The following is a 21,295-nucleotide window of genomic DNA, read 5'->3' on the forward strand; positions in this document are numbered from 1 at the left end:
TGGCAGACGAGAGGCAGAGCAATGGCCTTGAGGACCTCTCCAAGATGAGGCCAACTCCTGACAACCCCGTGTCCCAAAGCCACTGCCGTCAGAGCATCCTCCTGCCCCAGCTGTCCTCAGGCAGGAGACCGTCCTCAGCCCCGCGCCTGGGCTGCAGGGCCCCGGGGGTGCTCAGCCTTGTCTCTGTGTCCTGAGCGAGCTGGGTGCTGCAGTGGGCCTGGCAGGGGCCCCCGAGAGACCATCTCCCGTGCCACGGGCTCAGGAACGCACACTGTCAGCCACGCCCACCCTGTCCCTCTGAGACCCGCCAAGCCACACATGGTCTCCAGGAGGGGCCTCCCCAGCACCAGCGTCCAGCACGGACGAACCCCCCATCCCCCATCCCCATGTCAGCTGAGCAGGGGCCCCCCGGTGCAGCAGAGACAGCCAGCTCAGAGCTGCTGACCACATAGGGCTCAGCTCCGAGCACAGTGAACGGGGGCGGGGGGAGGCAGGAGTGCAGGGGAGTCCTGTGACTGCGGAGGAGGCAGGGAAGCGGCTCGGCGGCTCCTGGACGCCCCCTCCCCCTCCCAGATCTCCATCACACACCCAGACCCCCGCAGCCTGGGAGTCCCGGGAGTCCCGGCTCCCCCGCCTCCTCTACCTGCCGGCCCAACAGACCCTGTGGCACCTGTTTCCTGAGCCCCGAAATTGTCCCTCAGGCCCTTGGGTTGGGGCAAGCCCAGGCCTCCACCACCCCTCCCTCTGCTCAGGGTCACCTTGAGGAAAGAACGGGTGAGGGCCTGGAGGGGCCCCTGTGGGAGGGCCTGAGGAGGTCCGGAGCAGAGGGCAGGGAGGGGCCTGAGGCCCTCCGCACAGATGGGGAAGCTGAGGCTCAGGAAGGTGGCCACCAGCCAGGATCCCCCTGTCCCTGCCCAACCAGGTCACCCTGCTCCTTTAGCTGTCTGCTGAGCTGCCCCAGCAGGAGCTGCTGGGTGGCCTGGAGGGTCTCCTGGAGGAGACCACACCCCCCGGAGTCCGGACCCCACTCTCAGAGACCCCAGACAAGAGCGGCCACCCGGCCCTGCCCCAGGGGCCTCCATGAGAGGGGGTGTGAGGTCAGGCCGCGTCCTCCACCGTATTTACGGAAGGCCACCTGGGCCATAGGGGGACCGAGCAACCGAGGCCCAGGCTCAGGCCTCTGGACCACGCCCACCCCGGCAGCACTCCCCGGCCCACTGCTCGTGGCCGTCTGGGGGAGAAGGGGCATGGGGGGGGGACAACTGGCCTGCGGCTTCCCACCAGGGAAATGGCGGGGGAGGACGCGGTCCCTGGCGCTGGGTCTGAGGACGGGACACAGGGGCTCCCGGGAGCCACTCTGTCCTCAGGAGGACCTCGTCCCACCAGGATTTGTGGGACCCCCGGGGGTCTGGTCACAAGGGCCCTTCCTGGCAGGTTAGCCCAGCCTTCCCAGATGAGAGCTGCTCAGGCCCGTATCTCCAGGATCCTGCGTCCTGGGTCACCTCTTCCCCCCGACTCTGGGTCCCACCGCCCTGGGTCAACTTATTGCCTCAGTCCAGGCGTAGACTCCCCACTGGCGGAGATGCCCTTGTCTCACGGCATCCTGGGCTGCTAAGGGACCTGCAGCCCGGCCACACAGAGAGCCACAGACCTCCCTAAGGCCAAAGGGCTGCCAGCCCAGTGCCCACCTGGGGCTGCAGGCTTGTCCCCCAGGCCTTCCTTCAAAGTCCTCTTCCTGCCCCTGTCCCATCCTGGAGGGAACTCCCAGGCCGATTCTTAGGACAGCCCAGGGGCACTGCAGAGTCTTGGGGTCAGCACCCCAAATCCTGCCTGTTCTGACGGACTGTTGTCCCACAGCCCAGTCTGTGGACGGCACTCGAGGAGCCAGGGTGGAGGTGGGAGTCTTAGGCCAGCCTCTGCCCCCTCCCCTGCACCGCCGCTCCCCTCCCCTGCACCGCCGCCCCCTCCCCTGCACCACCGCCCCCCACACTCCCATTTCCCTCCCAGGTGTCTCCTGTCTCTCCACCTCACCCCACCTCTGCTCAGAGCCCCCTGCCAGCTCAGGAACCCACCCAGCTGCCCCCCAAGGCTGCCCAACTGAGGGGCCCCTAGGGTGCTCCAGTCTGCACCCCCCCCCCAGGGAGGGCACCTCACGTCCCTGGCCTGGATGTCAGGGCCGCAGCACAAAGGTGCGGGGAGGGGGAAGAGGCTCCAGACCCGTGGTTGCCCAGCCCCCTCCACCCGCAGAGCACTCTCAACCCTTCCGCAGAACTGCCGCACTTGCTTTTCCAGGATTTCTGAGATCCCAGCCTCCCAAGGGGAGACTCGGCCAGTCCCACCAGGACAGGCTCAGCCCCTCACCCCGGCAATGGCCCCAGGGCAAGGGGCTAGCCAGGGCCAGAAGCTGGTGGGGACTGCGGTACAGATGTCCCCACCCTGCTAGGACCCCTGGTCCTGGTACCCGCCCTCCTGCCCTCACAAGGTGGGTGGCCGTGCTCATGCTGGTCCCATTCAGGGAGCTGACCTGACCCCACGTTTCCCCCTTGATCACTTCTGAACAGCCTTGGGGCCGGTCCAAAGTCAGAGGCCAGGGCTGCCAAGAATCCAGCTTCTGGGCAGAAGCCCTGGGACGGGGGTCTGCACCCCCCCGAATGGGCTGGGCCTGTGTCTGCAGATGACCAGCCCCTGTCTCCCCACCCCCGACCACAGCCACCAACTCTCCGTGTCCGTGTCCGCACAGGAACTCTTCCCCCTGCCTCATTTCCCCTCCCAGGGCCAGGGCCCTGCCTCCTCGCCTCCCCCAAGACGCTCTCCTGCTCACAGTGGCCAGAGCTGCCCTGCGCTGAGCCCCCGCCGGCCTGGGATGACTGTGAGGGCTCAATAGGGCGCAGGACCTCAGAGACAGCCTGTCCACCCAGGGAGGCCTCTGCGGGCAGCGAGACACCATCTCTGTGCGCAGCGGTTAACAGCCTGAATCCCCCGTGGCACTCACGGCCGGACTGCCGGGCAGGACCAGTGTAACTGGAAGCTCACACAGAGTGGCTTGTGCCCCAGGCTGGGGGGCCCCAGGCTGAGAAGGGTACCCAGGGGGACCCCAGCCACAGCCCCAGCAGCCAGCTGTGGGGGAAACTGTCCCCAGCACGCCTGGTTACCCACTTGGTTACCTTGGTTACTGCGGCCCAACTGGGCTGTCACCATCCAGCCCACTGGGCCTTTCAGAACCAAACTCATACAATGCAAGTCCCCCCCCCCCCCGCGCTCCCAGGGTCCCTGGGCAGTGAGAGAGAATGATGGGAGGTCTTGTGGGAGGGGTCCCAGCCCCAGGTCAGACATGCTCAGAGCGGCATCTCTGGGACTGGAGAGAGGACCAGCCTCACAGGAGCCTCTGCCCTTGCTCAGCGGCAGGTGGCAGAGCCCAGGCCATGGTCAGAGCCTCTTACATAAGCAGCCCTGCGGGGGGCGAGGCTGCAGCTGGCCTCCAGCGCCCTGTCCGTCCCCAGCATCACGGCATCAGGCATCACGAGCCTCCAGTGGGCTGTCCTTGGGCCCTGGGTGGAGGCCAAGCCAGGCCCATATATAGGGGTCTCTCCAGTGGCCTCTGCTCCTCCTGCCGCCGCCCTCCCTCTGCACGGCTGGCATCACAGGCCCTGGTCACACACTCAGCTCCAGGACAATGACCGCTCTGCACACGCTGCAGATGGGACTGGTCCTGCTGGGGGTCCTGGGGGTCCTGCAGACGGGGGCTCAGCCCCAGGTCTCCCTGCAGCCCAACTTCCAACAGGACAAGGTGAGGGGCTCCCCTGCCCAGTCCCCCGGGGCGGCACAGGGCCCTGTTGGGGGAGGGGGGCGCTCTCTGGGGCCGAGCTGTCTTCCTGGGAAGGGAGCTGAGCAGAAGGAGGCTGACCAGAAGGGCCCCGGTCCCCGGGCCTGCGGCCGTCGCCAACCCAGAGAGCAGAGCCGCGGCTCCCTGGCCGGCAGGGAAGCACGCGCGTCCGTGAGCGCGCACACGCCACGTGCGGACACGCGCGCCCGCGCCATCCCGGCGCGTCCCCCTCTCCGCCGAGCTCACGACGCCCGAGGGAACAGGCGCCCGTTCCCACCTGGGTCCCGGGTCACGCGGTGCGAGCGCGCGACGGGGCCGGCCAACCGCACGGCCGGCCGCGCAAACCCGAGCGTCGCGCGCGCCCCAGCCCCCTCCAGGGACGCCCCGGCGGCCTCTATCGCCCGTTCCCACCCCGCTACCAGCCGGGCCCACGTGGGGGGGGCGGGGCCCGACTGGAGGCCGTCGGGGAGAGGGGAGAGGAGAGGAGGGGAGGGGAGGGGAGGGGAGGGGAGGGGCGGGGCGGGCGCGGGCTCCCCGGCTCCCCGCGCCCCACCCCCCGCCGCCAGCGGGGCCCGCCCGCGAGGGTCCTGGCCCAGCCGCGCGGGTCCGTTCGCCGCAGTTCCTGGGGCGCTGGTACACCTCGGGCCTCGCCTCCAACTCGAGCTGGTTCCGGGAGAAGAAGAGCGCGCTGTCCATGTGCGTGTCCGTGGTGGCCCCGACTGCAGACGGAGGCCTCAACCTCACCTCCACCTTCCTCAGGTGGGGCGGCAGGCCGGGTGCTCCCCGCCCCAGGGCCACGGTCTAGGGACAGCCCCTGGCCTGACCCCTGACCCCTTCCGTGGCCTGCCCCCAGGAAAGAACAGTGTGAGACGCGGACCCTGCTGCTGCGGCCGGCAGGAACCCCGGGCTGCTACAGCTACACCAGCCCCCGTGAGTGGGGCCCCCTCAAGGGCCCCCTGGGTCCAGCTCCCACCGGGAGACCCCCCAGCGCCAGCACTACAGAGGGCGGGCTGGTGGCCCCTCCACGGGGGTCTGCTAGCCCACGGTCTGGCCTGGACCTGCCCAGGCTCGGGTGGGGGGGTCCACGAACCCTCTCTCGGGCCCTGGGTCCTCTTTGGGGCTGACCTCCAGGCCCCTCCCTGCCCCCAATAATGGTAGCCCCCCAACTCCCTCACTGCTCCCCAAGGTTTCCCAGCCCAGGAGGGGGCCAGGGGCCTCTTCACCCCCCACCCCACCATTGACCCCCTTCCTTGGGGACGGCCTCCCCCTGGGAAATCTTTCCTATTCTTCCCACTTCTGGCCGAGGGGGTTGTGGGTGCACCGTGACCCCTAATGTTCTGACCCTGTGTGTCTGCTGACCTCCTGGATTTCTGGCTGGAGGACAGTGGACCTGCAGAGTTCAGGGTTGTCTGGGCGGGAAGCTGGGGGCTGGCCACCTGTCTCTCTCGGAGGGGGGTCTTCCCCGGCTCCTTCCCACAGCAGGCCCAGGGAGAGAGCACCCCTCCCTGGCAGAGGTGGGCCGGAGGTCTGGGATCAGGGTTCCCAACCCGGCTTCCCTCCCGGCTTCCCAGACTGGGGCAGCACCCACGACGTGTGGGTGGTGACGACAGACTATGACGAGTTTGCGCTTCTCTACACCGCGGGCACCAAAGGCCTCGGCCGGGACTTCCACATGGCCACCCTCTACAGTACGCACCCCACCCCGGGACTTACAGTCCGGCCTGAGACGGCTGCCTGCTGGGGGGCTTCCCAGGCTGCGGGGGTGGGGCCGCCTGGGTCCTCCCGGACCAGAGGCCAGCGGCTTCTCCTTCCCACCGCAGGCCGCACCCAGACCCCAAGGGCCGAGATAAAGGAGAAATTCAGCACCTTTGCCAAGACCCAGGGCTTCACAGAGGACACCATTGTGTTCCTGCCGCAGACCGGTAAGGGGGGTTGCTAATCTGATGGGGATGGGGATTAAGGTCAGATCTGAGGCAGACAGTGTCCTGATTCCGGGGGCGGGGTGCATCCGGCCAGACCGCCCACGGACCGTGATCAGCACACTGTGGCCTCTGGACTGGAGGCAGCCTGTTCTCACCCCAGACCTTGGCCTGCAGCCCCTGGGCGGGACACAGGAAGGTACTCCTTCGGCAGGAACCCCCCCCACACCTCCCCAGTTTCACCAAGCAGCTGGCGTTCCAGGCCCCTGGTCAGCCCTCAGGACACAGGGTCCCCAGCATGGTGGGAGGCGGGCACTAGAAACAGAACCGGTGTGTGGGGGGGTGTTACAGGAACACACCGGGGCTCAGGGCCCAGGACTTCCCTGAGGCAGGCAGCCTGCTCAGGGCTCAAGTGAGGACAGGGCTCCTCCCCCCTTGGAGGAGTGTGATGGACTCAGCACTTTTGGGGGTGCTCGACTAGACCAGTTCTCCAGGGCTGCCAAGAGGGGGCGGGGAAAGTGGCCCTGGCCTGGGGCACTGACCACAGTCCCTGGGGGTCTTTCTTGGCAGATAAATGCATGGAGGAGCACAAGTAGGTGAGTGTGGCCAGCGGGGGGCTGGCTTCACCCAGCAGTGTCCACTCACACCGCCAGCGCCCGCACCCCCCAACCCCCATGCAAGGGTGGTCCCAGGCACAAGGGGCTGCCCAAGGGGGAGGGGCTCCACTGGGGTTCACGAGATTCCTGGGGGTTAGAGGAACTGGAGGCTGGGAATGGAACTGGTGGGGTCAATGGGAGGGGGTTCCTGGAGAAGCTCCCTGTGGCCAGGGAGGGGGGGGCGATATTGCCTGCCCCACCCACTGGCCCCACTCTCTCTGCCAGGTGACCCCGGCCCTCAGGACCCGGCCATCTGCCCTGCTCTGCTCTCTCCTCCAAGACCCCGAAGCCCCCAGCCCTGGCTCCTCCCTGCCCCCACCTCTGCCCCCTCAGGCGTCCTCCTGGCTCTGAGAATAAATTCCAGAAGCAAATCAGCATCGAGCTCTTGCCCATCTGTTCTGCGGTCCTCGCTGCCCACAGCCTGGCTCTGGCCCTCTCCCTGCGGACCTGACCACACCCCACTCACTTTGGGCCTCAGTTTCCCTCCCAGAGACCTTCCCAGAAAGTCTCTGAGCCTGGCTCTTCATGACCCCCTGAGGAGTGGGCGAGGGGCCGCTAGTGTTTGTTCCCGGTGGGGCGGGTCCAAAGCAGGGAGCAGCCCCATCGTGGCCCTCCCCCAATTCACCACGGCTCTGACCTCGCCACAGCCCCTCCAGCCAGCTGCTTCTGGGCTGGAGCCGGTCACCTCCTCCACCCTGGACAGCTGCCCCCTCACTCCGAGTCTGGAGGCCCGAGGGCCCGGGGAGCTTTGCGCTCGCCGGGTTTTTGAAGACGTGGGGTCAGGACCTCAGACTGGGCGGAGATCAGGGACCCAGAGGACAGAGAGGAAGGTGGTCCCCCTGTCCACACACCCCACACTGGGACGGACTGGGCAGGCTGATGACGGGACGCCCTCACATCCCCTCCAGCCACATGGGGCCTCCTGTCCTCTGTCCTCCAGCCCCGCACTTTCACCAGACCCCTGGCGCCCCAGAGCACGGCCTCCCTGACCAGCCCTGCTCTGCCCTGTGCCCCCCTGGTTCACAGTGGGCAGCAGCCCCCACATTTCGCCCCCCAGCGCCCCCTGCCCCGGAAGACTTCAGCCAGGCCCTCCAGAGGCACCAAGAGTTGTGAGGCCCAGAGATGAGGCTGAGAGCTTCTTGGCAGGCTTCCTGGAGGAGGGGGACTAGGGTGTGTGTCCGAGTGGAGAGCTGGGGGCAGACATCTCAGAAAACCTGTCTGAAGATCTCCCCCGGCCTGGCCGGATCTGAAGTCTCAGGAGGAAAGGCCACCGGGGGGTGGGCGGGTCTCTGAGCACCCTACTGGGCCAGGTCCCTTCGGGGGACAACCAGATCCCAGCCTAATCCCAGTGGGCTTGGTCCTGGGCCAGCAGGCCAGCCCCCCAGGGCATTCAGGGCTCATAAAGCCTGGGCTGGAAAGGCCACCTCAGCTGTCCTGCGAAGAACCATCGTCCAGGATGCTGCACCTGCTGGTGGCCGGCTGGGTCTTCGCCCTGCTCGGGGTGTCACCAGGCCAGGCCGAGGTCCCCATCCAGCCCAACTTTGACGCCAGCCAGGTGGGCCCAGGCACCCCCATGCCAGACCCATCCCCTTCTCCTCAGGGTTGACCACCCTGGCTTCTCCATCCAGGTCCAGGGGCCAGCATTTTGCCCAGAGAGGCTGGAGGCCAGAAGAGCCCAAGCCTGCCCCGCACTCTCTGGTCCAGGCTCAGCTCAAACTGGGGGGGGGCAGGGGAGAGAGCCCCATCCGCCTGCCCCATCAGCTGGGGCTGGGCCAGGTGGGGGAGGACAGCAGCCCCTCAGGCCGCTCTGTGGTTCGGTCTGTGGCTGGTGCCCACCGCCACTCCCGAGGCCTCACATCAGGAGGAGTGGCAGCCGCCGGCCGCCATGCTAGGTCAGAGTTGGGGTGGGCGCAGGGCTGTCCCCCAGCTCTTCCTGCACCCTCCCTGTAGTTCCAGGGCACCTGGTATGTGGTCGGGGTGGCATCGGATGACCAGGGCTTCCTAGACACCAAGGACAACCTGAAGATGCCCGTGGTCTTGGTGACCCCCTTGGCAAACGGTGACCTGGCCCTCAAGTTTGGGTACTCTACGTAAGTGACCCCATGAGCCCCTCCTCAGTCTGCGCCTTAGACCTGCCACTGTGAGGCCAGAGGTGAGCCGCCTGGGACCAGAGGCGTCCCCGACTCCGTAGGAACTCGGACCCAGGCCCCCCGCGCAGTCAGGCAGCGGGCTCAGATTTCTGTGCCCGTGTCCCAGCCCCAGAGGAGTCCTGTCCCTGTGTCTGCATGTGGGAGTCTGCTGGGGAGACCCCACGTCTCCTGACTGTCTGTCCGGTCCCCAGCCCCTGGGTGAGTCTCTCACCTCTGAGCACAGGGTGAGGGGGGCCTCGGGGCGCCAGGCGGCCTGAGCTGCGGCTGACCCTGCGTGATCAGCAGTGCCCAAGGTGTGGCTTTGCCATGCCTTTGGGGAGTGTCTTCAGGACGCTCAGACGCCGTGGTTCCTCCCCACCCTAGGCCTGATGGCGGGTGCCAGAAGGTGGACACGACCTTCACTAAGGGTGCTGTGGATGGGCAGTTCAGCGACACTGGTGAGAGCACGTGCCCCCGTGCGGGGTGAGCGGGCGGTGAGGCCCGGAGGGCTCGGGGCCAGGCCGTGGGGTGGGGGGTCCCAGGAGGGCTCGGGGCCAGGCCGTGGGGGCGTGGGGGTGGGAAACACCCCCCCCTCAGGCAGCAGGCTCAGCCGGCTCTTGCCCTCCAGCCTTGGCGCAGACGGACATCCGCGTGGTGTCCACCGACTACAAGCATTTCGCAGTGCTGTACGTGGAGGCGCAGAAGGAGGGCGTCAGGAGCGTCTGGCTGCAGCTCTACGGTGGGCAGCCCAGCCCGGAGGTGCTCCCAGCACCCCTGCGCCCCCACTGGTCCCCAGGCACAGGCCTCTCCTCTAGGAGCCCTGCACCCAAGGCTGGTTGGGACTGCTGTCCACGTTGCCGCAAGTTCCAACTTCACGCAGGGGGACCCGCTGTCCTCCAGTGTCTCCTTGGGACCCTTGTGTCTGTGGTAGAGGGCTCCGGACCCCTCCCCACCCAGCCCCTCCTCCCAGCCCCCCCATCCTCCTCCAGACCAGCCCCCACCCCCGCCTGACCCCTCTGCTCACGCATTCTCCCCGCCCTCAGCCCGCGCCCCGGAGCTGTTTCCTGAGGGCGCCCAGAAGATGCAGCAGCTGGCGCCCCAAGTTGGCCTGAACCCCAGCCAGGGTGCCCTGCTGCCCTCATCAGGTGAGAGCCGTCCCCAGGCCCAGGCCGGCTCAGGGCTGCGGGAGACCCCAGACTCCAACGGGGGGGCGGGGGGCGGGCCAGATGGTGCCCTCCAGACGGTGCTCGGTGCTCGTGCACAGGCTGCAAGGCTTGGTTATTCAGGGAGGGTTGGGGGTCTCCCCCCCCCCCACCGGGGCAGGGGCCCTGGCTGGTTCCTCAGGCCCCACTCTCTCCCACAGACCAGTGTGCTGGCGCCTTCTCCTAGGTGAGTACCCAGGGCCAGGCCTGGACACCCCTCCCCAGACCGTGCAGTGCCCCGTGCCCCATGCCCCAGGGTCCCTCCTGGCCAAAAGCTGCACAGTGGGGGTCCTCATCCTGGGAACAAGGTGGGGACCGTGCCTTGGAATCAAAGGGGGACAGCAAGCAGCAGTGGGGAGGAACAGAGTGGGGGCCCTCGGCCTGGGCCCAGGCAGGAGGCAAGAAGATGGTGCTCACCCAGCTCCGCCTGCTGTCTTGTTTGCAAGGAAGGACCTGGCCCGGGAGCACCCACGTGGGGGCCCACGCTCTGCACGCTAGGCCTCCCCCAGAGAGCGCACACCACTTCTCTCCGCTATCCCTTCCCCGGCACAATAAATCATCTCCTGAAGCCCACGGCTGTGCATTTCTTCCACGGGGTTCTGACCGGGGGCGGGGGCGGGGGGGACGCCCTGCTCAGCTGGCGTGGGCCGGCCCTTAGCCCCGGGGGGAGCTTGGGCTCCGCTGGAGGAAAGTTGACGCAGACACAGACCCACAGGGACGCCCCGGGGCCTCCCCTGCCACTCGCCAACTCCCAACCCTGGACTGGGGTGTGGCCCTTGCTCAGCTGGTTAAGGATCTGCCTCTGGCTCAGGCCGGGATCCCAGGGTGCTGGGATTGGAGCCTCGAATCCGGCTCCCTGCACCACAGGAAGCCTGCTTCTCCCTTTCCCGCGCCCCTGCTGGTGTTCCTGCTTTCACTGTCTCTCTCTCTGACAAATACATAAATAACATCTTCAAAAATTAAAATAAAACCTCAACCCTGTCCTGCCAGATTCGCTGCCGTAATCGCTGCCTTAACTGGGGTCCTTCTGGGGTAGGATGTGACAGGCATAAAGAGCCCCCACAGCCTGAGAGCCCCTAACAGCCTCCTCCACACCTGCACCGGCACCTGGCCCCGGCCCCCGCCTTTGCTGCCCTGACCTACGGCCAGCCCCTGACCCCTCTGTGGGCGCTTTGAGGCAGGGGCCTGCCTCGGTCTCCTCCCGGCCCCAGCTTGACCCCAGTCTGGAACTGAAGCCCTGGGGGTCAGGACGAGTGTGTGGAGGGTCCAGAGACCCAGTCTCTGCCCACATGTGTGACCTGTGAGCTCACCCACCCACCCACCTCTGCTCCCGACTCTTGGACAAGGTGCCATCTGGCCACCTAAGGGGCGTCCGCTGGGAGATGCTGTCGGAGCTCCGGGAGACACATCAGCCGGTCGGTGGGCCGGTCACTTGTCACTTGGCTTCCATGGGGACAGGAGAAGAAGGGGCGGAGGGCGCTAGGGCAGCAACACCAGGGTTTGAAGTGGAGAGGCGGGTGCCTGCTCTCCTGGGGAGTAGTGTGGGAAGTCCTCCTGGGAAGGATCTGGAGTGGGGAGAGGCAAACTGCCCCTCGTGGCCTTCTGGACACCCTTTCCTCGGAGAGAGGCTCCGCTCTGGGGCGGGGCAGCCCTACGGGGCCTCTGGATCCCAGGAGGGCTGTCCGTCCGTCCGTCCGTCCCCCCCCACCTCCCGGCCAGGCACCTGCAGACCGGCCTGGGGCTCACAGTCTTGCCCTGCACCGCCCGCTCACTCCGCACGGGGGCAGCCCGCAGCCGGGTCTCTGCCCAGAAGACCCAGATCTCACTGGTAGGAAAGGCCGAAGTCCCGGCTGGCCAAGGAGGCTGTCCCCGACCGGCCCTCCTCTGACCCCACCACACACCCTCCTTCCTTCAGCCCTGCTGACCGGCTTGTGTCCCTCGAACAAGGTGGCCCCGAGGGGGCCACAGAGCCGAGATGCGTGTGGCTCCTGCCTGGGGCGTCTCCCCCCGGCTCTCCGCCAGGTCGGCTCACTCTGCTCTGCTGGAATCTTCTGTTCAGATGCCACCCTGTGTGCCCCTGCTTAGGCCTCTGGGACGCCAAGCCCTGGCTGCCCTGCCCCCGGCGCTGTGGCTGGAGCCTTCCTTAGCCGTGTCCCTTGGCTGCCCACCTGTGCCTCACCCAGTTCACTCAGCCCTGCACGAGGCCTGAGGGGCTGAAGACCTGCGATCCAGCACGTTGTCCAGATATTTGTGTAATTTTTTAAACTTAGATTTTTCGGTTTTCTTTTCACGTTTTGCAACGAATCCCTGCTCCTGGTCTTGAACTAGTTCCCTGGGGATCCTGTGACAACTTATCACAAACTTGGTGGCTTAAAACCTAACATTTACCTTCTCGTGGCTCTGGAGGCCAGAACCAGGCTCCCTGGGCCAAGATCGCAGGGCGGGCAGGGCCACACCCCCACTAAAGCCTTCTTGCCTGTTCTACCTCCAGGTGGTGGCCAGCGGCTGGTAGCTGCGTCACGCGGGGCCTCTGGCCCCTTGACCACACTGCCTCTCCTCTTGTTGGTGAAACCTCCCTCTGCCTCTCTCTTCAGCACACCTGGGACTGCATTCACATGCGCCAGGAAACTCTCCCATCTCAAGGCCCCTACCCACAACCGCACAGGCCCCTTCCCCACAGAAGCTGACCCTGACCGGCCGTCATTCAGCCTGCCCCGTTCTTCCTGGAAACATTGTCCAGGCCCCAAGCACTGTGCCTGGAGGGGCTGATGTTTCGAGCGGTCCTCGGGGCCGGGGACTCCACGCTCATATCCTTGGAGATGGTCCCCCGCCAGAGGCAGGGCAGCCTCCGCCACGTCTGTCCCAGTTCATATAGCAAAGCAGCGCCCCTGCCCAGCGGCCTCAGGGGAGGCTGTTTCCACACTCACCACCTGCTTTCAGCCACGATCCCTCCTTCCTCGCCCTGAGCTCTCTCCCCTGCTCTCTGAGCCCCCGGCCCCGTGTCCATCAGCTCTGCCCAGAGGGACTCAGCAGCCCTCTGCTCTTCTTCCTGTCCCCCAGCCTCCACCCCTACAGCCCTCAGCGGCCTCTCATGGTGCTCAACACAGGCTCTGCACACAGAAATCCATGGTAGCACTCCCCACCCCACCCCTGCGGACACCCTCCTGCCGCTCCCCACTCTGCACTCCTTCCTCCACAATATTTACTGAATATTCTGTGCCAAGCAGTGTCTGAGCTCTGGCAATGCTGTGGCAGGAGAAACAGACAGAAAGGCCTGCCCTGTGGACCTCTGGGGGAACTGGCCAATAGACAGGAGAGATAAATGCATTCGTGGCCTACTGCTGAATATAAATTACCCCAAATTCAGTGGCCTAAAGCAAACAAGCATATAGCATCCCCCCAGTTTCTGAGGGTCGGGAACCTGGTCCTGGTGTTCTGGGGCCTCTGGCCCACGAGTTCTCAGGACGCTGCTGTCCACTGGCGGACACTGCCCCTCGGAAGGCTCCCCTGGGAGGGGTCTGCGTGGCAGCTCCCTCACGAACCCTGGCCAGGCCTTGGTCCTTTGATCCCAGAGCTGCCACACGTCGTGGTGAGCAACTCCGAGAGGGAGAAGGACAGCCCGCCACTTCTAGAGCATTCTACTGGCCGGAAGCAAGTTACTGAGCGCAGCCCACACTCAGGGGCCGATCCGTGAAAGCTGGAGCACGGCAGGAGGGATGGTTGGGGCCGTCTCAGAGGCCGCCGGCCCAGTGTGGAAACCAGCATAGACTGTCTATGGGGACAAGTCTGGAAAACAAGTACATAAAACAGGAGAGAGCGCAGCAGATGCTGGGCGGGCTGTGGACCTCCACGTAAGGGACTAGGGAAGGCCTCTGACTGAAGGAAGCCTGTGAGTCTGGGGGAGGGTGTGCCAGGCAAAGGTCTTGAAGCAGGAGCGGGAGGGTGTCAACCAGGGGAAGGTCAGAACGGGGCCAGGCTGGGCTGCAGGCCTGCAGGGGACGCACCAGTATGGCCTGAGCAGCCCCCAGCCGCCTCCCTGTGGCCACCAGGGTGCACCCTCGCCCTCTTGCAGAGCCTGGAGCAGACCTGTGCGGAGCCGGCTGCGGGCCTTCCCGCTGCGGGCTCCCTCGGCCGCGATCCCCTGTCCTGGCGCGCACGGCCCCCTCTTGTCCAGGTCAGAGCTCAAACGGCTCAAACTGCTACCGAGAGTTGCACGTTTATTATTTGTCGTCCCGTTAGATCTCACAAGCCCCAGGCGACCAGAGACCTTGTCCGCGGGTGAAGGTGTGCCCGAGGCCGAGGACGCCGGGCACAAGAGAGGGGCCGGGCGGAGGCGGGGGACGGACGGGTCGCGTAGTTTATTCCCTTTGCACCGGGCCGGGGTGCGGCTTGGCGGATCTGAAGGCGACGTGAGAAACATCTCGCGGACGGCGAGGGCCGGTGGGAACCGCAGGAGGAGGCCGCTGGCACCGCCGGGGGCGAAGCGCAAACCCGGGGAACCCCGGACTCCGCAGGGCGGCGGGCGCGCAGCTGTGGGGGGCAGGGAGGCGGGCAGAGGCCCCCACGCGGGCCTGGGGACCCCGCCCCGGAGAGCCCCGCCCCAGGCTCGCAGGCCCCGCCCCGCGCCCTAAACTCGGTCGGCCGCGCCCACCCCCCCCCCCCACCGGCCCCGCGCGGTTCTGGGGCTCGGGGCGGGGACAGGGCCGTCAGCCCCGCCCCGCGCAGGCCCCGTGGGCCCCGCTCGCGCCCCGCCCCCCGTTCCGGAGCTGGGCTCCCGCGCCGCGCCCTAGGCCTGCAGGCGCGCGGGCCGGTGGGTGGCCCTCCGCTCGCCGTGGTGTCATGGTGCCGCCGCTGTCACCGCCTCTTTGCACGCTGCCACCGGGCCCCGGACCCCCGCGCTTCGTGTGCTTTTGCGAGGGGGAGGGAGAGGACGGAGGCCCCGGCGCCTTCAACCTCTAGTGAGTGGCGGCGCGCGGGGCGCTGGGGGCGCGGACAGCTCGGGGGCCGGCCGGTCTGACAGCCGCTCCCCCCGCAGTGTGACCGACGCGGCGGAGCTATGGAGCACCTGCTTCACGGCGGACAGCCTGGCGGCCCTCGTGGGTAGCGGGGCTCCCGGGAGGGCCCGGAAGCCCCCAGCACCCCCGACTGCAGTGCGGACCACCTATGAGATGGAGGCGGGCGGTCTGGGGTCCCCCCGGGGTGGGGGGAGGCGGGTCTGGACACCCTTCCCTGAGCTTTGGAGCTGTAGGCCCAAGATCGGCCCGGCCTCCGGGGGTGGCTCTGGATCAGGCAGCTTTGGGGCGGTTCCAGGGTCTTGGGCAGCTGGTGACCAGCCCCTGTGCCCTGTAGAAAGCCCGTTTTGGCCTGAGCGCGGCTGAGGATATCACTTCCCGGTTCAGGTGAGCCCCTGGGCAGGGAGGAAGGGCGGGTGTGGAGCAGGGGGGTCTGGACACAGCACTCAGCACCGCTCCTTTCCTAGGGCAGCCTGTGAGCAGCGAGCTCTGACTTTCGTCCTGCAGGAGGACCAAGCATCCCTCACCCTTTCAGGGGGGCCCTCAGCACTGGATTTTGCCCTCTCCAAGGTGCCGGGCCCAGAGGCAGCCTCCAGGTTGCAGGCGCTGACCCTGAGGCTGGCAGACCAAGTGTGCACCTTGACGAGGCAGCTGGCAGGTACGGTGGGGGGCTGTGCCCAGAGTCTTCACTGGGCCCCGCCCCCGCTCGCACCTGCACTCTGGGCTTTCTTCCCCAGCTGCGGAGGTGACAGCTGCCAGCCCCAGAAAGAGCCCTTGTCTGGTGGGACCTCAGCTCTTCTTACCAGGTAAGGCCTGTCACCCGTGACTTTGGCTGGGGCTGTGTTCTTCCCCGGAACAAGAGTCCAACTCCAGAGGATGCGTGTGGAGAAAGGGTTGTGGCCCTGAACTGGACAGGACTCAGGACCCCCCTCCTGTCCTGTTTCCCTCAGACCCAGATGCTCAGAGAGGCGGCCCTGGACTCGGGGTCAGGAGGCGGTGTCCAGGAGAGTCCCTCATCAACCCCGGCTTCAAGAGGTACTCAGCCACTCGGCCACTTGTCCCTCCCTCCGGTGCCAGGGGTGCTGCTGTACCCCCCCCCGCCCCCCCCTGCACAACACCACAGTGTCACTTCCTCTTCTCTCCTAGTAAGAAACCAGCCGGTGGTGTAGACTTTGAGAGCCCTTGAGGGTGCAGCAGAGTGCGATCCCGCCAGCCATCTGCCTGTGAAGTGGGGACAGCCTCTGAGAGGCGTCTTGCCGGAGGGTCGGGCACGCCTGCTCCCCACACCCCTTCTCCGTCGAATAAATGCTTCCTCGCAGGGAGGAACTGGCCACACTCCGGCTCCTGGGGGCTGGCTGGGGGAGAGGGGTCAGAGATCTCCTTGGGACCTGGGACCTGGGACCTGGCACGTGGCCGGGCAGCAGTAAGCTGTTGCAGCAGCCTTCACACTCCCTGGGGTGGAGGAGGGGTGGGGGTCCCTAGCTCTGGGCTCACCCAGCTGCCCCTGCCTGGTCTGCATAGGAGCCAAGGGCCTGGAAGGCAAGGCAGGGCTCCTCAAGGCTGGAACCCCGTTGCCAACTACTCCAGGCCCACACTTATCCCAGATCCCCCTCCCCCGCCAGCCTTGGGAATCCCACACTGCATGCAAACTGGCCCCTGTGGAGGGGGGGGGCAGCTCCCTGGGGCAGGGCTGAGGAATGTGGGCTGGCCCCACCCACTGGCCTGGAGCCCCTAGGTGCCCAGGCTGGGCTCCTGGTCCCCACCTGCCTTGGCCATCCTGCTGCCCCACCCTGGCCTGACTGGTTTGGGAGCCCAATCCAGTCCCCCGCCACGCCTGATAGGGTGAGTGGAGGGCTGGGCAGAACCACCCACTGGGTTCTCTGCCCCTGTCCTTCTGGGCTATCAGGTGGAGCTATGGGGTCATGGTGGGGGTTTGGCGGTGGCAGAAATCAAGGGCCCTCTGGTCCCCCGGAGGTCAGGACACGTTCCCTGGGGCACAGCTGCCTTTATGGGGCTGTCGGAGAGGGGGCAGGTGGTGGCTGGAGATGGCGGGGGAGGGGTTAGCGGGGGCGCACGGCCATCCGGTAGGCCGCAAGGATCTCAGCGCTGGACGGACACGTGTACTTGAACTCCTTCACTTGCCGCGCGCTGTCCAGGTAGCGGCGGACGCCGCGCAGCTCGGCCGGTATGGGCGCTCCGCGGAAGTGCGTGCACACCGTCTGCGGGCCAGGGGCGCAACGAGGTCGGGGCCTTGTGGAGCGCGCGCCCCGCGCCCCGCGCCCCGCGCCCCGCGCGGCCACTCACGTCCACGATGTGCAGCTTGGGCAGCAGGCTGCAGTCAGCCAGCGTGAGCTCGTCGCCGTCCAGGAAGCGGCGGCGCGACTCGCGGAGCTGCGGTTCCTGCGCGCGCTCGTGCCCCAGGGGCGTGCGCAGGTAGCCGTCCAGCCTGGTGAGCGCTCGCAACAGCATCTGGTACAGGGCTGGGGGGGTGGGGCACAGTGAGACCCGGGTCTGGGCCAACTCCCCCCACCGTCGCCGGGCCTCGAGAGCCGCCTCACCATCGTCCTGCGTGGGCACCGGGTTCTTGATGAAGGCCGAGAACCTGTGAAAGACGTCGTTGCCGGCCGTGGAGGACGCCCCGTAGCGGGGCGCCAGGCTGGGGAATCTGTGGGGAAGTAGGGGACCTCTGGTCAGACCCTCGGGCTATACCCCCTTCCCCGCGAGACCCGCAGCGCTCTTCCTGGGCTCCTCCTTGGGGGGCCCCATACCCCCCCTCAAGGCCCAGAGCCCTCACTCAGGGGGCCCCAACGTCTCCTCCAGAAACTCCTCGATCTGCAGTGTGTCTGTCTTGGCGTCGCCGTCGTAGAGAAGGATGGGCAGCTGCGAGCCAGGGGCAAAGTCCTTAAGCACATCCAGGGACCTATGGGCATGAGGCAGCGGGAGAAGCGGGTGGTCAGGAGGGCCAGAGACCAGGGAGCGGCCCCGGTGGAGGCGGGGGCTCACCTGCGAGTGTCCACGGTGGTCAGGGTGAAGGGCACGCCCTTGAGAAGCAGGAGCATGAAGAGCCGCTGGCAAGAAGGGCAGGGTCCCACACTCTCCCCGTCCTCGCTGGCCTGGGGTGCGGGCAGTAGAGGAGCAGGGCAGAGAGCCGACCTAAGAACTGCGCCGGAGAGGGCACTGCCTCCCACCGTCAAGAGCCTGAAACGGTCCGAGGCTCCAGCTTGGCCGGGCACAGCCCGGACAAGTGGCGGCTGAGAGCCCTTGACTGGGTCCCTGGGAGGTGGCAAGGGGCACGGGGACCCGGGGGTGGGACCCAAGCTCTGGAGCTCGGCCCCTCCACCCTTATCTTCAGCACCTGGGGCTCGGGCCCTGCAGGCGGGTCACAGGGGTGGGGTGGGCCGAGTGAGCTGTTTTCTGAGTGATTCACCTGCCAAACTGGACACTGGCTGCAGGCCGGTAGGACTGTCCCCTACCCCGACGGTGGGGAGGAGGCCAGGCTCTGGCAGTTCCCATACAGGGATCCACAGATCTGGGCTGTGATGTGAGCATCTGGGGCTCAGCTGGCCCAGACCCCTCCCGCTGCACTGACCTCGAGCTCCACGTGGGCCTGGCCTCCAGCGGCCTGATCGTTGCCTCCCCACGGAGGGGCTTTTTCTCCAGAAGCGTTGGGCTGGGTCCAGGAGCTAATGCTGGGAGTTGGCGCCCGGATGCCCTTGGGGACAGCTCACTGGGCTCCCCCCCCCCATCCTGGTCCCTCTTTCTAAGTCTCTGTAGAGCTACGCGAGCCCACTCCCAGGGAGAGGGTGCAGACCCTCTGCCTGCCCCAGAAAGCAGAGCCCCCCCCGCCCCCCCCCGCAGAGCATACTCATCCCAGAGGCCGCCCTCCCGGGCCCAGGGGCACCTTAACAAACAGCTGGAGCTTGGCAGTCTCCGCCATGGCTGGGAGCAGCAGCAGCAGGGGCAGCAGTGGCGCCGGCGACAGCGGGGCAGGGGTGGGGGCCTGGAGAGTCCTTTAAGACTCCCGGGGTGCCCCGCCCTGCCCCGTCCAGGGCCCGCCCTGACGAGTCACCCACGCCGGCGGTTGGTGCTCGCGTCCAAGCATGAGGGTGTGACGGGGGTGCCAAGTGCGCAGGGTTGTGTGGGATGGAGGCGGAGGCCACGGCCTCGGAGGCAGGGAGAGATGGTGCCAGTCTGGGAGGAGGGCGCTCCGGATCAGACTCACTCCTGCCGTGAACTCCGCAGACCTCCTGTTGTCTGCCGGGCTTCCCTCCAGAAAGCTGGGGAGCGCGTCGGAGAAATAAATGAGCAGCCGGGCCCCAGCCTCAGTTTCCCAGTCTGCCTACCTCCCGGAAAGGGACGCCCCTCCCATCGCTGGGTTGGGTCTGGCAGAGCCCCGCCCCCAGGCCCGCCCACATTCCAGGAGCGCCGCGGGCCTGCTCGGGGCCCCAGGTCAGCCCAGCCCACACCTACTGCCCTCCAGTGGGGTTCCGGGCAGGCTTTCCTCCCCTCCCCTCCCCCTTCTCCTCCACCTCCCTCTTCTTCAGATTTGATTTATTTGACAGAGCGCGAGCACAAGCGGGGGGAGCAGCAGAGGGAGAGGGAGAAGCAGGCTCCCCACTGAGCAGGGAGCCGTCCCCGGGGCTCAATCCCAGGACCCGGGGGCCACGACTGGAGCCAAAGGCAGACACCAAGCGGCTGAGCCAACCCGGCGCCCCAGATCTTCCCTTTCTTAACTTTTCAACAGAAGCACCAGGAGGTTTAGAAGCCACAACCTCCCGACTGCCCTTGCCGTTGGCTGCAAGGAACCCACGAGGACACGCTGTGTTGCGCACACCCCGAACCTGCTGCGCCCCAGTCAGGCCTCCCCCACCACCGATGCGGGGGGCGTGTCCCAAGGGAGGGGCCTGCGAAGGCTCCGCCCCCCATATGGCGGAGCTGGGGATCTGCCCGCCCCTTTGACCCCTCCCCCAGGGCCTCTCCCGGACCCCGCATGGGTTCAGGGCTCCCAGACGCAGCCTGGTGCTGACCCTGCAGATGAGCTGGGCACTGGCTCCCTTCCAGGGCCCCAGTGTTTCTGCTGTCGGCCTGCTCATCAGCTTCCCCGGGGCACGCGCCACAGCCCCCGGGAAGGGCCCAAGACCCCCCACGGCCGCAGGTGCTCACCAGCCTTCCCGTGGGTATTTCTGTGTGTATAAAAATACCCTTAGACATCTGTAGAAACAGTCGTGAAACGGACCAGTGACCAGGTGGTCCAGAGAAAAGATCTACCAACACAGGATGTGTGGGAGTGCGTCTCACTTCACACTTATTTCAAGAGACAAAGTAGGACAAGCCTGGGTTCGGGGCTGCAGTGGGCAGGTGTGCGGAGTGAGGGTGTGAGCTCGCGTTGCTCGGGCTGCCGTTGGCTGGCAAAACTGTCCAGGCGGCTCAGCCCCCTGGGAATCAGCCCGTAAGTGTCCCTGTAAATGCACTTGGAACATATAAACAGATCCAAGCGGGGTGCCTGGGTGGCTCAGCGGGTTAAGCCTCTGCCTTCGGCTCAGGTCATGATCCCAGAGTCCTGGGATTGAGTCCTGCGTCAGGCTCTCTGCTCCGCGGGGACCCTGCTTCCTCCTCTCTCTCTCTGCCTGCCTCTCTGCCTACCTGTGATCTCTGTCAAATAAATAAAATCTTTTAAAAAAATAAAATTAAATAAACAGATCCATGCCGTCCCTGGGTGGCAAGCCCCCCGCCCATCGGTGGGAGAGTCCTGGTAGGGCCACAGGGGAGGACAGAGGAAGGGAGCCTCTCTGCTCTCAGGCTGGGTGGCGTGGCGGCTGAATTGTGGCCCCGGCCTTCACGGTGGCAGTCCTAGCCCCCAGCACCTCAGAATGTGATGTTAGGGCACACAGCCTTTACAGGAGTCTTCATGTTGGAATGAGGTCGTCAGGAGGGGCCCTACCCCAATCAGACTGTGTCCTTGTAAAAGGGAGGTTTGGGCGCAGACACACATGGTGTTGGGGGGGCGCTGCCGTGTGAGGGCGGAGGCAGAGATTAGGGCGGCAGACAAAGCCAGGAAACCACCGGCAGCTGGGGGAGCGTGGTCCAGACCCTCGCCCACAGCCTCAGAGGGAATCAGACCTGCCCACACCTTGATCGGGCGCCTCGGGCCACCAGACGATGAGGGAACATGCTCCTGCCGTTTTATAGGCCCAGTGTGGTTAAGTCACAGCCGCTGTAGCCCAAGACCAGCAACAGAGCAAGCCGAGCCCGCTGTCAGTACATGCCCGTCGGGGTCTGCTCCCAGCCTTCTGCGAAAAGCCAAGAGGATGTCCTCAGGCACGTTTGGATTTCCTCCTGTGACTTCACAGCCATGTTTGGTTTTTTTTTTTTTTTAAGATTTTATTTATTTATTTGACAGAGAGAGAGCACAAGTAGACAGAGAGACAGGCAGAGAGAGAGAGAGAGAGGAAAGCAGGCTCTCCACTCAGCAGAGAGCCCGATGCGGGACTCGATCCCAGGACCCTGAGATCATGACCTGAGCCGAAGGCAGCGGCTTAACCCACTGAGCCACC

General features: G+C 66.4%; 4 protein-coding genes across 9 annotated transcripts; 3 read left to right on the top strand and 1 right to left on the bottom strand.

Moving 5' to 3' along the window:
* The first annotated feature begins 3,587 nt into the window (after positions 1-3,587).
* Positions 3,588-6,772, top strand: PTGDS (prostaglandin D2 synthase). The gene is made up of 7 exons (XM_004756902.3): positions 3,588-3,787; positions 4,443-4,582; positions 4,677-4,753; positions 5,395-5,511; positions 5,644-5,745; positions 6,313-6,338; positions 6,624-6,772. The coding sequence occupies exons 1-6, from the start codon at positions 3,674-3,676 to the stop codon at positions 6,336-6,338; spliced, it is 576 nt and encodes a 191-aa protein (XP_004756959.1). The 5' UTR covers positions 3,588-3,673; the 3' UTR covers positions 6,624-6,772.
* Positions 6,773-6,869: 97 nt separating this feature from the next.
* LCNL1 (lipocalin like 1) lies at positions 6,870-10,656 on the top strand. Of its 2 annotated transcripts, XM_013058491.2 has the most exons (7): positions 6,870-7,953; positions 8,349-8,488; positions 8,912-8,985; positions 9,156-9,266; positions 9,571-9,672; positions 9,891-9,916; positions 10,176-10,656. In XM_013058491.2, exons 1-6 carry the CDS (start codon positions 7,855-7,857, stop codon positions 9,914-9,916), a joined length of 552 nt encoding a protein of 183 aa, XP_012913945.1. In that variant the 5' UTR covers positions 6,870-7,854; the 3' UTR covers positions 10,176-10,656. The 2 variants fall into 2 exon arrangements, with proteins under 2 accessions (XP_012913945.1, XP_012913946.1); XM_013058492.2 differs by having other exon boundaries at positions 9,891-10,656.
* A 3,273-nt stretch (positions 10,657-13,929) lies between these two features.
* Positions 13,930-19,063, bottom strand: CLIC3 (chloride intracellular channel 3). 2 transcript variants are annotated; one of them, XM_004756899.3, is made up of 6 exons: positions 18,643-19,063; positions 17,745-17,854; positions 17,536-17,661; positions 17,300-17,406; positions 17,046-17,221; positions 13,930-16,960 (listed from the first exon to the last, which is right to left on the bottom strand). In XM_004756899.3, the coding sequence occupies exons 1-6, from the start codon at positions 18,676-18,678 to the stop codon at positions 16,802-16,804; spliced, it is 714 nt and encodes a 237-aa protein (XP_004756956.1). In that variant the 5' UTR covers positions 18,679-19,063; the 3' UTR covers positions 13,930-16,801. The 2 variants fall into 2 exon arrangements, with proteins under 2 accessions (XP_004756956.1, XP_012913944.1); XM_013058490.2 differs by having other exon boundaries at positions 17,745-17,939; positions 18,643-19,062.
* Positions 14,554-16,076, top strand: PAXX (PAXX non-homologous end joining factor). Of its 4 annotated transcripts, XM_004756903.3 has the most exons (7): positions 14,554-14,687; positions 14,765-14,825; positions 15,079-15,128; positions 15,209-15,399; positions 15,479-15,547; positions 15,692-15,776; positions 15,888-16,076. In XM_004756903.3, the coding sequence occupies exons 1-7, from the start codon at positions 14,569-14,571 to the stop codon at positions 15,925-15,927; spliced, it is 615 nt and encodes a 204-aa protein (XP_004756960.1). In that variant the 5' UTR covers positions 14,554-14,568; the 3' UTR covers positions 15,928-16,076. The 4 variants fall into 4 exon arrangements, with proteins under 4 accessions (XP_004756960.1, XP_044938695.1, XP_044938694.1 ...); XM_045082760.1 differs by having other exon boundaries at positions 15,692-16,076; XM_045082759.1 differs by having other exon boundaries at positions 15,209-15,547; positions 15,692-16,076.
* Positions 19,064-21,295: the final 2,232 nt, after the last annotated feature.

This window comes from Mustela putorius, unplaced genomic scaffold, assembly GCF_011764305.1.
Source record: "Mustela putorius furo isolate JIRA1106 unplaced genomic scaffold, ASM1176430v1.1 tig00000596_pilon_pilon_pilon, whole genome shotgun sequence".
In the NCBI taxonomy this organism is placed as follows: Eukaryota; Metazoa; Chordata; class Mammalia; order Carnivora; family Mustelidae; genus Mustela; species Mustela putorius.

What these genes read in the sequence shown, in the direction of transcription:
- PTGDS (XM_004756902.3), top strand. Translation starts at nt 3,674, where the DNA reads ATGACCGCTCTGCACACGCTGCAGATGGGACTGGTCCTGCTGGGGGTC. An exon ending in CTCACCTCCACCTTCCTCAG is followed by an intron (nt 4,583 to 4,676) that starts GTGGGGCGGCAG and finishes GCCTGCCCCCAG; the next exon opens with GAAAGAACAGTGTGAGACGC. An exon ending in CCACATGGCCACCCTCTACA is followed by an intron (nt 5,512 to 5,643) that starts GTACGCACCCCA and finishes TTCCCACCGCAG; the next exon opens with GCCGCACCCAGACCCCAAGG.
- LCNL1 (XM_013058492.2), top strand. Translation starts at nt 7,855, where the DNA reads ATGCTGCACCTGCTGGTGGCCGGCTGGGTCTTCGCCCTGCTCGGGGTG. An exon ending in CCAACTTTGACGCCAGCCAG is followed by an intron (nt 7,954 to 8,348) that starts GTGGGCCCAGGC and finishes CCCTCCCTGTAG; the next exon opens with TTCCAGGGCACCTGGTATGT. An exon ending in TGGGCAGTTCAGCGACACTG is followed by an intron (nt 8,986 to 9,155) that starts GTGAGAGCACGT and finishes CTTGCCCTCCAG; the next exon opens with CCTTGGCGCAGACGGACATC.
- PAXX (XM_045082759.1), top strand. Translation starts at nt 14,569, where the DNA reads ATGGTGCCGCCGCTGTCACCGCCTCTTTGCACGCTGCCACCGGGCCCC. An exon ending in CCCGGCGCCTTCAACCTCTA is followed by an intron (nt 14,688 to 14,764) that starts GTGAGTGGCGGC and finishes CTCCCCCCGCAG; the next exon opens with TGTGACCGACGCGGCGGAGC. An exon ending in ACCTCAGCTCTTCTTACCAG is followed by an intron (nt 15,548 to 15,691) that starts GTAAGGCCTGTC and finishes TGTTTCCCTCAG; the next exon opens with ACCCAGATGCTCAGAGAGGC.
- CLIC3 (XM_004756899.3), bottom strand. Translation starts at nt 18,678, where the DNA reads ATGGCGGAGACTGCCAAGCTCCAGCTGTTTGTTAAG. An exon ending in AGCTCCAGCTGTTTGTTAAG is followed by an intron (nt 17,855 to 18,642) that starts GTGCCCCTGGGC and finishes CCCGCACCCCAG; the next exon opens with GCCAGCGAGGACGGGGAGAG. An exon ending in CCAAGCTGCACATCGTGGAC is followed by an intron (nt 16,961 to 17,045) that starts GTGAGTGGCCGC and finishes CCTGGCCCGCAG; the next exon opens with ACGGTGTGCACGCACTTCCG.